Source organism: Nymphaea colorata, chromosome 14, assembly GCF_008831285.2.
Source record: "Nymphaea colorata isolate Beijing-Zhang1983 chromosome 14, ASM883128v2, whole genome shotgun sequence".
NCBI lineage: Eukaryota > Viridiplantae > Streptophyta > Magnoliopsida > Nymphaeales > Nymphaeaceae > Nymphaea > Nymphaea colorata.
This window is the reverse complement of record NC_045151.1, coordinates 7,686,798-7,703,770: the sequence shown is the minus strand read 5'-3', so window position 1 is coordinate 7,703,770 and position 16,973 is coordinate 7,686,798. Positions and strand designations below refer to the sequence as shown.

Below are 16,973 nucleotides of genomic sequence, written 5' to 3'. Positions count from 1 at the left end.
TCAATGCTGAGTTGACCTTGTCGAGTATAGAGCAGTCATTTCCCTGGGTCATTCTTTAAGTATCCCAATACTCTTTCAGCACTTTTCCAATGAGAATCAGTAGGGGCATGCATAAACTGACTTAACACACCCACAACATACGTAATATCCGGGCGAGTAAGAGTGAGATAAATGAGTTTACCAACCAGCCGCTGATACCTCCCTTTTCCTTCCTCATCCAAGATCGTCCCAGTTTTGATATTTATCCTTGTGCCAGACTCCATTGGATGAAGAAAGAGCCTGCATCCCAGTTTACCTGTCTCTTTTAGAAGATCCAAAGTGTATTTCCTTTGGCTCATAACAAGACCAGTCTCAGATCTAGCGATCTCAATTCCCAAAAAATACCTCAATTTACCCAGATCTTTGAGATCAAATTCAGCAGCTAAAGTTTCTTTCATCTTCCTTTTTTCTTCTTCGTCATCACCTGTAACAATCATATCATCAACATATACTAGTAGAAGGCTCACCAGACCATTTCTCTACTTGATGAAGAGGGTGTGATCACCATTTCCCTGTTTATATCCATTAGTCTTCATCACAACCCTTAGTCTTTCAAACCACACTCTAGGGGACTGCTTGAGGCCATACAATGCTTTCTTGAGATAACAACACTTTCCTTTCTACGCATATCCAGGCGGCATGCTCATATAGACTTCTTCCTCAAGGTGACCATTCAAGAAGGCGTTCTTGACATCAAGTTGGTCTATGCTCCACTTCTTTTGTACTGCCAGAGCTAAGATGACCCTTACTGTCTTCAGTTTAGCAACGGGAGCGAACGTCTCCCATATTTCTGGCTAAACCCCTTGCAAGACGAGCTTTATAGCGTTCAACAGTGCCATCAGGTTTGTACTTCACAGTAAACACCCACTTGGAACCAACTAAGTGAGTTTCATTAGGAATATCAACAACCTCCCACGTATTGTTCTTTGCCAGGGCGTCCATCTCCTCTGTCATGTTCTGTAGCCATTTGGGATCCTCCCTGGCATCCTCCACTGACCTGGGAATAACAGCCATAGATAAAGAGGTAATAAAGCACTTATAGTCTTTACTGAGTTTAGCATACGACACAAATCTCTGAATAGGATGAGAAGTACATGACCTGGTGCCTTTGCGTAGGGCTATGGGAAGATCTTCATTCATCGGACTTGGATCATCCGGGGAGCTCACAAGATCGGGATTGGTAACATCAACAACCTCCATCACATCCTTCTTCTTCCTGTTGTATATCTGACCAAACAAATGATCACGAGACTGTTCTTCCACAGGGCCCCCTTCCATCTGACTGTCTCTGTCCTCACTAACTGTGTCTACCACACTCACACTCGGAGAACTAGCCGTGTAATCCAAGAAATCTGTGAACTGAATCAACTGATGCGAAGAATACTCGTCCACTCTCTCACCTAGACACTCCCCCTGAAGAGGATTCGCAGGAAAGTATGCCTCATGTTCATGAAAGGTAACAACCCTGGAGACATACACTCTGGAAGTGCTAGGATCAACACACTTGTATCCCTTCTGGGTGGAGGAATACCCCAAAAAGACCGCTTTGATGGACCGAAGGTCAAGTTTCTTGAGAGTGAGACTATGATCATGGACAAAGCAAACACACCCAAACACCCGAGGGGTCAAAGGCCAGGGATTCTGAGTAGGCCACAAAACAGAATAAGGGGAATGACCATTCAACACACGAGTAGGCATACGGTTAATGAGATGAGCACTAGTGAGAAGTGCATCACCCCAGTACCACTTAGAGACATGACGTTGAAACATGATGGCCCGGGTGACATTTAACAAATGACGATTCTTCCTTTCAGCCACGCCATTCTGAAGAGGTGTGTAGCTAGAAGATGTTTCATGTATAATACCCTTGCTTCGCAAGAAGTCATCAAGGGATTGGGAGACATACTCTCGAGCATTGTCAGTACGAAGGGTCTTAACAGGGGTCTGGAATTGAGTTTCAACAAATGCAACGAAGTTTTTGACAATGCCGGGAACTTCACTACGTTCTTTCAACAAATACACGAACGTACACCGAGAGTAATCATAGATAAGAGTCATGAAATAATGAAAACCACGACAGGTGGGTACTCCCGAAGGACCCCAAACATCAGAGTGAACCAAAGCAAATGGACGGCTAGTTTTATTGAACGAAATAGGGTACGAGGTCTTAACATGCTTAGACAACTGACACACTTCACAGGCGAAGGTGTCCAAAGAAGCAGACTGAAACATCTTAGGAAACAACTGTTTAATCAACTGAAAAGGAAGATGACCAAGCCTCTCGTGCCAGCGCATAATAACAGATCTGTCCTCCACGCCAGACAACTGTCTACTGGTGGCTGAAATCAAAGCAGAGGCAACCTGTACTGGCATTCTGTAGAGCCCATCAATAGCTGAACCAATCCCAATCTTCTGCCCCGTTCCCAAGTCCTGCAGTAAACAATGATCAATAGAGAATATTAGATTACAGTTTAGCTCTTTGGTAATACTGCTGACACATAACAAATTTACGGGAATATTAGGAACATGCAGGGCATTATGAAGACAATATTTGTTCAGTAATGATAAACTCCCTTTTTCAGCCACAGAAATAGAAGAACCATCAGCCATAGATACACGCTGCTGCCCAGAAGTCAACTTGTATTCTTGAAACATCTTAGGGTCCCCGGTCATATGATGAGTAGCCCCACTATCAACAATCCAATCACCGGGAAGGGAATTACCTTGATCACTAGTAGCAACAAGAGCCTGAGCTAACTTAGCTCCATCAGACATAGATGTGTCCTCTGACGTAGTAGAAAGGCGACTGATGTAAGCTTGTTGTTCCTTGATTTGATCCGGGGAAAGCCTCGACTTTTCACCACTAGAAGAACCACTCTGATTTGAGTCCTGCACAAGAGAACCTCGTCGACTAGACGGAGGGCGACCACGAACAAGTCTCTTCTCAGGGTGTAGATCCCAACAAAAGTCAACAGAATGTCCTGACTTGTGACAATGTGTACATCGCCTAACAGGGCGCTGGCCTGACACAGAAGAACGGCTAACAAAGGCCGAGGGACCATTCCCATGACTGGGGTCAATCTGCATCACTTGGCGTCTTTGTTCCTCGGATTCCACTCTGGCATAAACATCTTCTATTCCAGGAATCTCATCACAGTTGAGAATTTGACTCCGAATGGATTCAAACTCATCACGCAAGCCTCCAAGGAAAAGGAACGTCCGGTCCATCCATTCCTTTTCCCAGTACTGGGCATGATCAGAACCACAGTCCCAGTTATCATTCACATGATAATCAAGTTCCTCCCACTTAGTTTTCAGGGCTGCATAGAAGGAGGCAACAGACAGGTCACCCTGTTTCAGAGAATAAATACTGCGTTTAATCTGGTACGTACGCAGAACCCTTTTCTTGCGACCATACATCCTCGCAAGCACAGTCCACATATCAAACGAAGTCGGCTTCCGCAGAATAAGAGGCTGAATATCAGCGGACACAGAGCTGATGATCCACACCTTAACCTGACTGTCTTCCAACACCCACGTCGCCCATTGAGGATCAGTTTTGCTGGGCGCCGGTTTGTCGCCTGTGATATAGGAAAGACGACCACGGCTTGTTATCCCAATCTCGAGAGCAGCAGACCAGGAGAGATAGTTGTCTTTAGTCAGACGAATGGGCGTGACCTGGACCGGCAAGATCTCGCTCTTGGGAGCGCTGCCCGCGTCAAAAACCACATCACTTTTAGGTGGGATCTCTTTCGCCATCACAAGCAGTCAAGTTAGACGCAACACCAGGCAGCAACAAGACAAATCAGCGGCGGCTGAAACACCAGCACCACACGGAACCCTAGGTGTCGGCGACGGCACGCTGGATCGCCCGACGGCGGCGGCGCAGAGGCGTGACAACGCTGGATCGTCCGACGGCGGAACAGGAGACACCCACGGCAGCGGAAGCTACAAATGGCAAACCGGCGGCGGCGCTGGATCGTCTGACGGCGGCGGCGCAGAAGGTCCCAAAGACGGCGGCGCGGAAAACTCCAACGGCGCAGGGGCGACGGCGGAAACACGAGACGAAGCCGAACGATCTCACGAACCTGGCTCTGATACCATATAGAAACATGCAACACATGAAGGAAGAAGAAAGGAACACACGGTATACGTGGAAAAACCTCAGAAAGAGGAAAAAACCACGGGAAGCTCTAACCTAGGTGCACACCGCAACCCTAGGAGAGAGAAAATCTATTCACTTAATTCAACAATTACACTTAAGTGAAGATTATATAGGAGGGAGAGAAAGAGTGCCGCCTAGGGTACCGAGCCAGCCTCGGTACCCGTGCCCCATGGGACCGGGTCCAGAATTGGACCCGGTTCCCCATTACAATCTATTTCAACAGTGGTTATCGATAAAACTTTAGGTATTATTTTAAAACTTTCCCTATAAAATTCAATCCAGTTAATAGGACTTTTTGTTTGGTGAAGTGTGAGATCCACTGGTGGATTGCATATATTTGAATGAAAAGGGACAAAGATTCCATGAATAGACATGGATTTAGTTGTTGGGATCGTCTGGCCACTATAAGGGGGAAATTACAACTTCGGTGAGTCTTCTACTAAGCAGAACTGCCTAGTGGTGTAAAGAAAAGGGAAGAATTAGAGAAAAGTGCAGAAACTTGTAATGCTAGAACATTGGATGTTTCCAATAGAGCGATCTGGAAAAGTTATGATTGTTCGCACCATTTGATTTGCAGAAACTCATTGGTTTAGGCATTCAAAGTATTCTAGTTCTTTCATGGAATACCAGGCTAGGTTCTTCAACTATCTCTTCTGAAGCCATCCATCATATGTGTTTAGGCCATGAACCATGAATATTGGCATTTGGGACGCACAAGTCCTTCATGGTGGAGAAGGGACGCAAAGTGTAAAAGTTTGTGCATACCTTGATGCTTCTTAGCAAATTGGGGCTCTGCCAGTTTTGGAAGTAAAGTTTGCATTTCAAAGATCTATTATGTGGCCTCCTGCATCCTTTTTTGTCTCTAATGAGAGTCACTTGAATCAATCCTGATTCAATATAGGTGGTTTAAAGTTTTAAACCCTATGTCACATAGGTACGGGTACAAGTGCCACTACGGGTACACAGACCATTTTCAAAAAACTTGGGTGCGGGGTACGGCTATATATATATATATATATAATTATATATATATATATAACAAAGAAAACTTACTGAGAAATGATAAACAAGTAAAAAATATAAAAATATCTATGACAAGTAAACAACATAGAACATATATATCAACATAAACAAGTAAACAACATAGAAAACATATATCAACATAAACAAGTAAACAACACAGAAGATATATACCAACGGCTCTTGCGGCAGTGTGTTTAAGAAAGCTATGAAAAATTTTGAACATATGGACAAAATACCTATCAATCTCAAAGTCATCTGCTGCATATATTGCAAAGTTGCAATGGAATGAGGAAAATCATCTACCAAACAACTGAGCAGCCCCTTAGACAGTCATATACGAACCGCATCTCAACATTATGGAACTGGAATCGAAGTGCTAAATGCTGAAATAGAACGGGTGAGTTACAAAAAATAACATAGGAGCATGCACGGATGCACAGTTATATGAAAAAAAAGAAAAATGGTTGCAGATGATATGATTTTTGAAGAAAAAAAAAAGAATAGTTGATGCAGGTCATAGAAGATGGGCAGGCGATTCTAAACCTACTGCAGGAAGTAAACCGATAGACTGCTGGACGACGGGACACTGCTGAAAAAAAAAAGAAGCTTAAGTATGAAGCTTCAACAAAAAAATGCCCAAATTAGTCGACGGAGAAGTCGCTGAACAACACCAGCTGTGTCGCCCTTCGCCAAAGATATGCCTCTTGCTGGAAATTGTCGGAAACCAGTCAATGGAGCATGCAACGTCGCCGGAGAAGTCCACATGTGTTGCTGCTGCGGGTAATACATAGAGCCCTTGACAAAATTCAAGGAATCTGCGTTTTGTTTAAAATTAAAAAAGAAAAACAAAAGCCCTAACTTAAAGATGGTTTTGGACTCGGTCAACTTTGACCGAGTCCGAAAAATGCCAGATACGTACCCGAGTAAGTTGACTGTACCCAATATGGTCAAACAAGTGCCCGAGCCGCTCCCAAGTGCGTATCGGTACCCGTAATGTTACTGGTACGGTACGCGGAGCAGTATCCGTGTGACGAGTTTAAACCGAAGTCACAGATAGTGTTTCAGAGTTTTAAACGGCAAGGTTTTTCTCGCGTACAATATGTCGGGCTTGAAAAAAATGAAAAAATATGGTAAATTTTTAAAAAATTTAAAAACTAAAAAATCCTAAAAAATTAGGAAAAATAAAATAAATGAGAAACTAATAAGACAACATTAAAAAAGGAGTATGTAACAAATAAAACTTAGAAAATGAACACAAGTAGTCGAAAAAATACACAAGTAGCACCATAAACGGTAAATTTCATTTCATCTTAAAAAGAAAATCATAATTCATAAATGATAAAATCATAAAAGTGAAATAAAGACAACTGAAAATAAGGCCTTAGTCAAACAGCTATGCACAACAGCATAACATATATTCACCAAACGTTGAAGCACATGTCTATAAAGTATAAAGTATGAACCATTGTCACATATATTGTATGTGAGTATTCTATGGTGAGTTATTTCTCGGGTGTAATACGGCAAAAATTATATATCTCGAGAAAATCTTGGAAAATTTTTTAATAAATTAAGAAAATCCTAAAATTTAGGTAAAAGTAAAATAAATAAAAAATCAATAATAAGACATTGAAAAATGATTAGATAAAATCATAAACATGATAGGATGTGGGTGAAAAATAGTACATTAAAAGCAAATAATAGCCATATGTAGGATTTATGAAATAATAAATTTGGTTGGTCCCGATGCTAGACCCAATTTGCTCTGCTGCATGATATGAAGGCTGAGTTAATGAAGGAGTTAATGCTATGGGTTACGGTGGCGTAAAAGCAGCTGGGCTCTCTCTCTCTCTCTTCTTTATTTTGTCTAATTTTCTGTAAACCATTTCTCTCTCTCCTCTTTATTACATAATTAATCTTCATTACTACATGCACCTTTGAGCACTCTCTCTTCTTTATTATGTTTAATTTTTGGGTTAATCAAACTCTTTTCAGCACTCATTGGCCAAAGAGTTTCTAACGGACGGAATGCATAGCTCACAGTTTCTAACAGACAGAATGAAAACCCAAAAAGAAAAAAAAATCCAACGACAAGCCAACACACGATAAACTGAAAAATCCAACACAAATAGGCTGAAAAATTTAATGCAAATAGACTGAAAAATTCAATGCAAATAGACTTAAAAATCCAACGTTGATAATCAAATCCTATTGCTGTAGCTGCCGCTCGCAGGTCGGAGGTCCGCTGGATGCTGGAAAACGCACCTGTCCATCAGTAAGTTTCACTGTTGTGGCTGCCGCTCACCGAAATTCGCCTAAGGGAGAAACACCAATGAGTTTTTCCCTCTGAAGTTGGAAATTTAGAAAACCCTAAAACACCATTGAGTTTTCCCCCTTTGTTCGTCGACTGATTTCCTCTTTGTCGACGAAGGCTTTTTTAACTTTTAACTTTTAAATTTTATTAAATTTATTCTGTTTCTACCATTAAATTTTTTTAAAATCACAAATGATGCCACCGTCTGCCCACAAAAAAAAAGCATAAAAAAGATGCAAAAAAAAAACACATTTTAAAACGCATTTTTTCGTGTTTTTTCGTTTCAACCATTTAAAAAAAACACTTTTTTTGGGGAAACAAAAACGCGTTTTTTACATGTTTTTTGGAAAATATTGCGTTTTTGGTGACTATGGAACTTTAAACTGCGCATTTCTGCCTCAGGCTCTGCTCAGTTTATATACGGCTCTTTAGTTTCCTTGACTTCTATTCAATTGATCATAATGAAACATTTTGTTGATTGCTGGTTTGTAGTGTTTGGCAGCATATTGTGCAGAGAGGAGATACTGCAATTGATGCTACTTGTGGCAACGGCTTTGACACATTGGCATTGCTGAAAATGGTGTCAGATGAGTCAAGGAATGGTTGTGTCCTTGGTTTGGATGTGCAGCAGTCTGCTCTTGATAGTACTTCATCCTTGCTGAACCAATCTGTTGATCCGATTCAGGTAGTATCATGTCTTTGCACTAGTTACTACTACCCATTAAGAAAATATGACATACAACCAAAGTTAGTGATCCTGAATTGAGTTGTCCATCAGTATTATAGAACTTGATTCTCATCCACAAATGCAGAAGGTTTTAGCGTTCAGTTGACCATATATTGCTTCTTTGGGTGCAGAAAGAGCAGGTTAAGCTCTTCCTTATGTGTCATAGCAGAATGCAGGATGTTGTACCAAAGGGGAAATCCATTCGGTATGCTCTCTCTCTCTGTCTCGCTGGTCCCTTATGGTTATATAGATAGGCTGTTGTAGACTTGGAAGTCAATGGCCCAGAATTCTTGTGCATGTTCTTGCCTCAGATGACCATACTTTTCAAATTGGAGCATAGATCAAGTGCCTATTCTTATCAAATAAGTGATGATATAAATATCCTAGTGTTAGTTGTCAAAAACAGCTGGAAGTGTCCTGTATTTCCATTGCTATAAGGCGTTTCCCATCTCTCTGTGTTTGTGTATATGTGTGTGCTATATGTTAAGTTTCAACAAGGTCATGGAATTTGGTTTTCTGGTAACAGGCTTATTGCTTTCAACTTGGGCTACCTTCCCAGAGGTGACAAGACGGTAACAACAGTGCCAGAGACGACTTTTCAAGCACTGCAATCTGCAACCGAGATACTGGATTCAGGTGGTCTCATCAGTATAATTGCTTATGTTGGTCACCCTGGTGGAAGGTTGGTAAAGTATTTAATCAATGTCACTTCTTTCATTTATTGTGAACCTCAAGAAAATATTCGTAGTTGTCAAGGCACCCAGGCAGTGCCTAGTGCCTAGTCGGGACTAGTTGTGCCTAGGCAAAAAGGGTGACTTTTTTTTTTGGTTTATTTAGTTATGTTAACCATTACATAATAAAATTATGTAGTTACTGATTGAACTATAAGCTTCTATTTCAAGTAAAACTTGCCAAACTGTTTTGTTCTGTAATAATTGAATGATTATATTTTGTAAGCAAAGCAGAAAAGTAAAACATGAAAAACTGTTCTGTTCTTGTTTACATGGCAGCTTAACATTACATTTCCAGCTTGTTTACATACTGGGAAACTGTGCTGTTCTGTTCTAGCTGATGCCATAGTTTGATACACAAAAAAAAAACACGTCATTCTTGTTTACATACTGGACAATGCTTGCATTTCTTATAGAATATTTCAGTTATAGACCTTATAGACTATTTCATTTGAATCACAAGTCAGTACATATAATATACATTACAAGTTTACAACAGATTGTACATATAACATATAATATACATATAACACTCACAACACCCTCACAAATGAGAAAATAAATCTGTATTCAGGTTGCAAAAATGAGGTCTGCACGTATTTCTCTGATTGCTAGACATGCACTAAACAAGAGAAACTGGTGGTCTTTTTACCATAAACCTAGGTTTTATCATGGGTAAGAAGGCTGGCATATGTTTCACAAAATATGTTTTAGAGCACATAAGATATATACAGAAATTTATTGGTTTTATAGAATATGTACTTAACGTATGACTGGAACTTCCACTTGATGAGTTGATATAGAATATGTAATTAACGCACAACAAACTGTACTTAAAGAACAGAAATTATATAATATAAATGCATGTAATATAAGTATATATGGTATAGCAGTGTATTAATAAAATTACAGGACTTAATTTGAAGGGAAGGTGACTTTTCACTTTCCCATGAACTAGGCGTGCTAGCGCCTAGTCCAGCCTAGGCGCACCTAGGCGCCAGTCTAACACATGTCGCCTAAGTGATGGGTTTAGGCGACGAGTGTGGATTCACGCCTAGGTGGTGCCTAGGCGTGGACTAGTCCACGCATTAACAACTAAGAAAATATTTGACCACCGTAACCTCATTCTTTGCATCCTTGAAGCAAGTCATTCTTTGAACCAAAATACTTGAAATATATGCAAGCGGTGAAGTAATTGCAGCATGTCATGAATCCAGTTGTCATCCGTTTGTTCCCTAGATGAATCTGTGTTGACATCCTATTCATTATAGAGTAGCTTGTTCACTGTTATCCTCATCATATGATTACCGTACGATAGCGTATCACCCGTATCTATAGTCTCCCCTCTTCTTCAGATGGTACTTCCTCAACAGCCCCTCTTTAACTAACCCAGTCTTTTCCAGGACCCTCTGTGATCTCACATTCAGAACGGTGACGACGGCGTCGATCCTTTCAATCTTTGGGAACTCTCAAAAGATCGCAGAGATGGCCATCTTCACGGCTTCTGTGGCGATGCCTTTTTCCCAATTCTCATAGGCTAATCTAATGCATACTAGATCTCTCCCTGGCAAGTGCAACGCTCGATGTCAGATCCCTACTTGAAACTCAGTTGAAAGTCATTTGGTCGATGGGGCAGCCGTTGAGGCAGATGGCCTTGGCCCATGGGTGAGTGATCAGGGAACTCTTGGGGAACGACTAAGCATCCTTTTTTCACTGAAAATCATCTCACTGAGAGGGCGAGTGCGTCAGAGAGAGAGAGAGAGAGAGAGAGAGGGGCAACAAGTTAGGGTCAAGCCTCCCTATTTATTGGGGAATATTTTTCCATAATAATCATCACCTTTGGGGTTATTCTTAGAATAGCACTTTTCGTAGTTTATTCCTTTCTCTTTTTACTTGTATGACTGCAGGATGGTTACATGATTCTTCCGTCTAGTTAACTCCGACAATCTCATTTCTTGATTTTTTAAATTATTTTCTGATTTTTTTCGATTTTTTCTCTTTTTTTTTATTTTTAATATTTTTTAAAATAAAAAAATTACGATACGCTACGTTTACGATACGTTACGATACAACGTATATGTCGGCCCAACCTATACGCCTAACACCTTTTGCATCATTGAGGTTGTTAGTTATCTGCTATGTCACCCGAGTGCGGGTGTCGGTGCAGTTGCGGGTGCCGGAATGGCACATCCCAAAAAATTTAAGTGCGGCGGTGCAGTGAGGGTATTTTATTATTATAATTATTTTTAATTTATTATATATATAACAGAATGTATATATTATTATTACAATTTAGTTATTAATGTATATAACATACTTGAATAATTGTATTGCATAGGAAAATATCTGAACAACATATATTATATAAGTAATTTTGTAATATGACATTCTAACTGGGCTCGAGTCTGAGTCGGAGCCGCACCCATGTCCGGTGCGCACCCGACTCTATGTGATTCTGGTGTGGCAGTAAAATAAAAGAGTTCGGGTGACTTTGGTTATCTGAGCTTGATCATCCGTTTTTGCAAAAGTTTCCCTAGGTTTCAACTGAAATTTTCATCAAATAACATTGCATTGATAAATTTTCTTGCAAATTTGATTCAGAACAGGCTGTGCCTTTATGCACCTATTTGATTGATAAAAAAATAGTAAAGAAGCAAAAAAAGAAAACGGAGGGAAAAAGGGAGTGCCAAGTAAGAAAAGATATGAAGGAACTCTGGTTCTGATTCTGTTTTCCTTTTTTTGGTCTGTTGTTTTGATCAGAGAGGAATGGGAAGCTGTACAGGCACTCATCTCGACTCTACCTACATGCACCTGGGTTTGCAGCAAGTTTGAAGTACTAAACAGGCCAAAAAGTCCAATCCTTGCTCTGTTGTTCAAGAAATGAACTATCATGACGAAGAGTTTCTATTTAAACAAAACGGGTTATTGTGTCCACCTTTCTTGTTTTGCAGCATTTTCTTGTCATCCTTCGGTGGTGGAACAATCTTGTCTGTGATCTTACTGCTGCTTCTTCGCCGGGTGTTGCCTTTTAGGCTTAGGCTTAGGCATTCATCCGGGGCTTTTAACATTGAAGCAGGTTCACGTCCGTATAGTTTCTTTGCAGGCACCCTGTTCTAAAAGAGAATGATATACCGTCCCTGTGGAATTTGTTTGATAAAGCTTTGACCAGTCGACTTGGTCATCTACCTAGCAAAAAGAAAGGAGGAATTGCCAGTTAGTATTGACAAGCCTGCTGAGTCGTGGGATGCCCTGCCATTTTGGAGCTTTGACTGAGTTGATCGAGTTTTGCCAGGTTGAATCAGCTGGCATTCTTGTCTGATGTATGTGCCCAAGAGCATACAATGATGAGACAGAAATTGTTCACACAAACGCACACATTTATATTCAAAACATAGCTAAACTACGCCTTCACATCTCGGGTTTTCTTTCATGTGCACATTATTCTATACATAATTATGACATTGGTAATACAGTTATACTAAAAAAGTTGGTTGTCATGTCATGTCTTAGTCGAGTCACCTGGCTAATAGGAAAAACATAAATCCTTTGGTTTAATCCAAATTGACCACAACAGAGCACGAGCATCTAAATGTTTGTCGATGCATATTTGCAATATATTTGCAATGGAAGGTTGCCAGGGGACAGGGTCCCTACCTTTATTTAACAAGAGAATATGATATTCGCAGAAGGGAAGGCCAAGATCGTTGGCTTTACCATACACCACTAAGGATTGACCCAACCCATTGAAGCCTCTGAAAAAAAAAAAAAGATCCGTAAGCGTCCGTTTGATGTCCTCGAATGTCACTGTAGATAGGGAGAAAAAATATGCAAAATCTGATTTTGTCTCAAAAAAAGGTCGACTCTGGACTGCAAGAATGCAGACTTTTGTCCAGAGAAAAAGGCGGACTTAAAAGTCCACGGAAAAAGGTCGGGCTTTGAGAGGGCTGGCTTTTGCCCGTCGACAATAGAAATGACCGTTGGGGCATCGCATTTGTTCACGGCTCGTCTCTTTACTGCAGGCTTCACTGCAGTGTCTTCTCTCTTCACTCTGCCTCGTTTCCTCTCTTCACAGCAGCAGATCATCTGCAGCTCGCCCAACCACTGCAGTCTCCTCCTTAGTAAGCCCTTCACAAGGATCTCTCTTTTTTTGTCTCCGTGTCTTCTTATTCTTCTTCTTCTGTGGTCCTATGAAGTCACCGGTGATGGAGATGGGTGTCGAGCATGCTTTGTTGCCGAGATTTTATTTTTTGGCACTGGTGCTGATTCACGGTAAAAAGGGACAATAGAAAATCGGGGTTTATCCTCTTTTATATATGTGGAGTATGAGGTAACTAGGCATTTCCCTCGGTATTGTTGTTTCTCTTTCTGGTTTTACAGTTAGGACCTTTATTGTTACATACTGCTTCTTAACATCAGAAACAATTTATGAATTTCAGTTTTAGCCCTAGAACTTGTTTAACCCTAATGTGTGAATATTATTAAGCCATTACATCAGAATTTGAAACTAATAATACATATAAAAGACTAATATAGTCTTGCTCATGTTCCGAAGCAAATAGAAAATAGATGTCCGATGGTTACGGAATTCACAGTCAAACTAGGAGACTAATATAGTCCAAGAACTAGTGAGACCAGAGTATTATGGTCATTGGTTGGTGACAAACTTGTAATTTTCAGTCATGACCATGGGTAGATTAGTAATTAGCTAATCAAGTTTAAATCATCTTAATCATGATGAAGTTTTTGCTAATGACAGTTTAGAGTTTAAGTACACAATTAATGTCATATTAGAGTGCTTAAACTAAGATTAGACACTAAGCTAAATCGAAACTAAAATTAATCATTTAAATCTAATTAATTGAGCAAACCTCCTCAAAATATATTATCATTTTTCTAAACCCCTCAAGCTAAAATAAAATATAATTAAGTGATACAAAATATTTTTGGCTATAAATAAGGGTTTCCACCCCCCTTGGGATGCAACGTGAGGGAGAAGAGGAAGAGAAAGAAAAGAAAGACTGGAGAGGAGAAAGGAGGAAAGGAGGAGATAGAAGAGAAAGAGGGAGGAGAGGAGAAAGGAGGAAAGGAGGAAAGGAGGAGATAGAAGAGAAAGAGGGAGGAGAGGAGAAAGGAGGAAAGGAGGAAAGGAGGAGATAGAAGAGAAAGAGGGAGGAGAGGAGAAAGAGGGAAACGAGGAGAAAGAGAAAGAAGAGGAAAAGGAAAGAGAAAAAGGGGAGAGAAAGGGTAGAGAGAGAGAAAGTGTCGGTTAGCAACAAAACTTTGTCGAAGCCTTCCTCTCAATGATTGCTGGGCTTGCACAACATGGACAACAATGAGGTGCTTTTGTGGTAGTGTTTAACTGTTTTTGAATTCGGGTAGCATTCTAACTCAAAACTTAATTCCAGTAAAACTTATCATATTTTGTTGATGACTATTACCACATGTGATGTTTAAATTTTACCACATGAGTCTACGTTTTTGCTTGTCACTGTTGTTTATGTGCTACATCAATCTTTCTCTTCTACAAAATCTCTAAATATGTTTCTTATATCAAACTAAGAAATATATGTCTGGAAATCTGGAAATATGTTTCTTTATCATCAAACACAGGAAATATATTTCTCAGTCATCACACACACACCAAAATAGGAATCGGAAATATTTTTTTCATTCCATTTTTCCAAGAAATATATTTCTCAAAATATATTTCCAACTCCACATTTCCAACCCATCAAACGGCCCCTTAAGGTTGTGCTCTGCACCTATTCTTCATTATTTTGATGAATCAAAATCCAAAAAATTAAATCGGTAGATGAGATGTAGTCGAATGTTCATTAGAAACCTTGTGTGTAGTGCATACGAGCAGCGAACAGACTGTGCCAACAGTGTTCTTGTGGCTTAATTGTCTAGGTTACGTCGAAGTCTGTGTCGAACCATGCACTAGTTTTTTGTATCGTGAAACTTGATAGTGGTCTAAGCTAGGCCGTTGGACCCAGCTAGCCTTAGTCGGTCACGATTAATAGTAGATCTTGGTCGGCTATGATTCAGCTTTGGTTTGACCACATTGGTCGTGCACAGGGTAAGCTACACAGGCGATTGACCACATTAGTCATGCAGAGGGTAAGCTACACAGGCGATTGACCACATGGAGTTTTAGTTAAGGCTCATTAATCATAATGCATAATTAGATTAATCATGTGATTTAAAGATTGCTTAGACTAGCAAAGTTAAGATTTAGCGGCTTGAACTAATTTGCAAGTTTAAGCAAATGGCTTAAGTTAATTAAGTTCAGTTTGATTCTTTGAATATATGTTCATGCATACATGCATGTTATTTATTTGTATTTGACTTTGGAATTACGTGCCACACTCAAATAAGAAACTTGACCTGTGTTGATGATATTGAGTTCTAAGAGTGTGTTGTTTAATGATAAACTCGTACTTTAGCTCTGGAGTGAGCATAATTGATAATGAAAGCCGATAGCAATGATAGATGTCAAAGTATGCTCATGTATTGAATTGATTGAGCATGATGGTTGTTTATTTATTTTATGCAATATTTGCTCATGGCCTGAGTTATCATCATGATGTGAGCAATGGCCTGGCTCCGCATTGATATTTACGAGTTGATGGTATAAGGAAAAAACCTGAAAATGGCCTAGTATACCAAAAATGAAAAGTCTGAGATTGGCACATGATGTGACCATAAAGAGCCGAACCCAACTATAAAAATAAAAGGGGCCAGGTTGGGTGGCGTATAGGTCCTGGGACCCATGTGATTGGAACCTTCCCTGAATGCAGGATTGATGTAAAAATTGCTCCTTTCCCCGGACTACTTAAAGGAGCCCTTCCTCACTGTGAGGCAGCAACGTTACTGTAGCAATACAATTAAGCTCATGAAATGTGAGTCACGGCAGTGGTTACCCTAAACTTTACCAACATTCCCAGTGACTGAATGTTTGAGACCATAAGCTGCGCAACGATCCACCCTAAATTCACCGACGAGTTGGGTGGAATCATGTGATCTTACTCAGGCAGGTGTGTGTGTATGCTTCACTAAAATTCATGCTATTATGAATTGCTCGTCTATTTATTTATTTGTTTAATTCTTTTTGCTGTTATTACAGATGTGACCGGTTAACTGTGCGACTCAGATTGAGTTTGATTTGTTAATGCCACACTCAAATAGGGAATTTGAGCTTTGTTGATGATACGTATTCCAAGAGTGAGTTGTTTAATGATAAACTCATGTTTTAGCTCTGAAGTGAGCGTAATTAATATTGAAAGCCGATAGTGATGATAGATGTCAAAGTATGCTCATGCATTGAATTGATTGAGCATGATGATTGTTTATTTACTTTCCGCAATGTGTGCTCATGGCCCGAGTTATCATCATAATGTGGCAACAGCCCGGGGCTAGTTTTATATTTTTGGGTTGATGGTATAAAGGGAAAGTCTGAGAATGGCACAGTATATCGAAAATGAAAAGTCTGAGATCGGCACATTGCGATTATAAAGGGTCGAACCCAGCTATAAAATATAAAAGGGTCCAAGTTGGGTGGCGCAGGGGTCTAGGAACCTACATGTTCAGAACCTTCCCTGAATGCAGGGGTTAATGTATAAAGTGCTTCCTCCTCGAACTACTTAGAAGAGTCCATCCCTTGTGTAAGGCAACAAGTGTGGGATGTAGTTACTCCAGTAACACAATTGAGCTCAACGAAATGCAAATCATGGTAGTGGTTACCCCAAACTATACCAATATTTATGATGACTTAGTATTTGAGATCGTAAGCCATGTAACGGTTCACCCTTAATACACTGACGGGCTAGGTGACATCATGTGATCTTATTCAGGCGGGTGCATGTTTATCATGTTATTATGAGTTGCTTGTCTATTTATTTATTCGTTTAATTTCTTTTATTGCTCAAGAATACCGAAGAAATCGACAAACCAAACTTATTGAACCTTTTGTAC

The 16,973-nt window shown here is 40.1% G+C and overlaps 1 protein-coding gene across 12 annotated transcripts in view; it reads left to right on the top strand.

Annotated features, from left to right (window-relative positions):
• Positions 1-16,302, top strand: part of LOC116267813 (uncharacterized) — a 31,666-nt gene extending 15,364 nt beyond the window's left edge. For 5 of the 12 annotated variants that reach the window (XR_007572145.1, XR_007572143.1, XR_007572142.1 and 2 more), the window contains one exon: positions 8,044-8,182. Coding sequence is in view for 3 of the 12 variants with exons in the window: in XM_031649739.2 (XP_031505599.1) it covers positions 8,034-8,226; positions 8,400-8,473; positions 8,795-8,950; positions 11,760-11,883 (547 nt within the window). In the remaining 9 variants the exon portion in view is untranslated. Of the gene's footprint in view, positions 1-8,033; positions 8,227-8,399; positions 8,474-8,794; positions 8,951-10,402; positions 10,665-11,759; positions 12,497-15,799; positions 16,088-16,125 lie in introns of those variants that run through there. The other 7 variants (XR_007572146.1, XR_007572144.1, XR_007572150.1 and 4 more) reach the window with 6 other exon arrangements.
• The last annotated feature ends 671 nt before the right edge of the window (positions 16,303-16,973 follow it).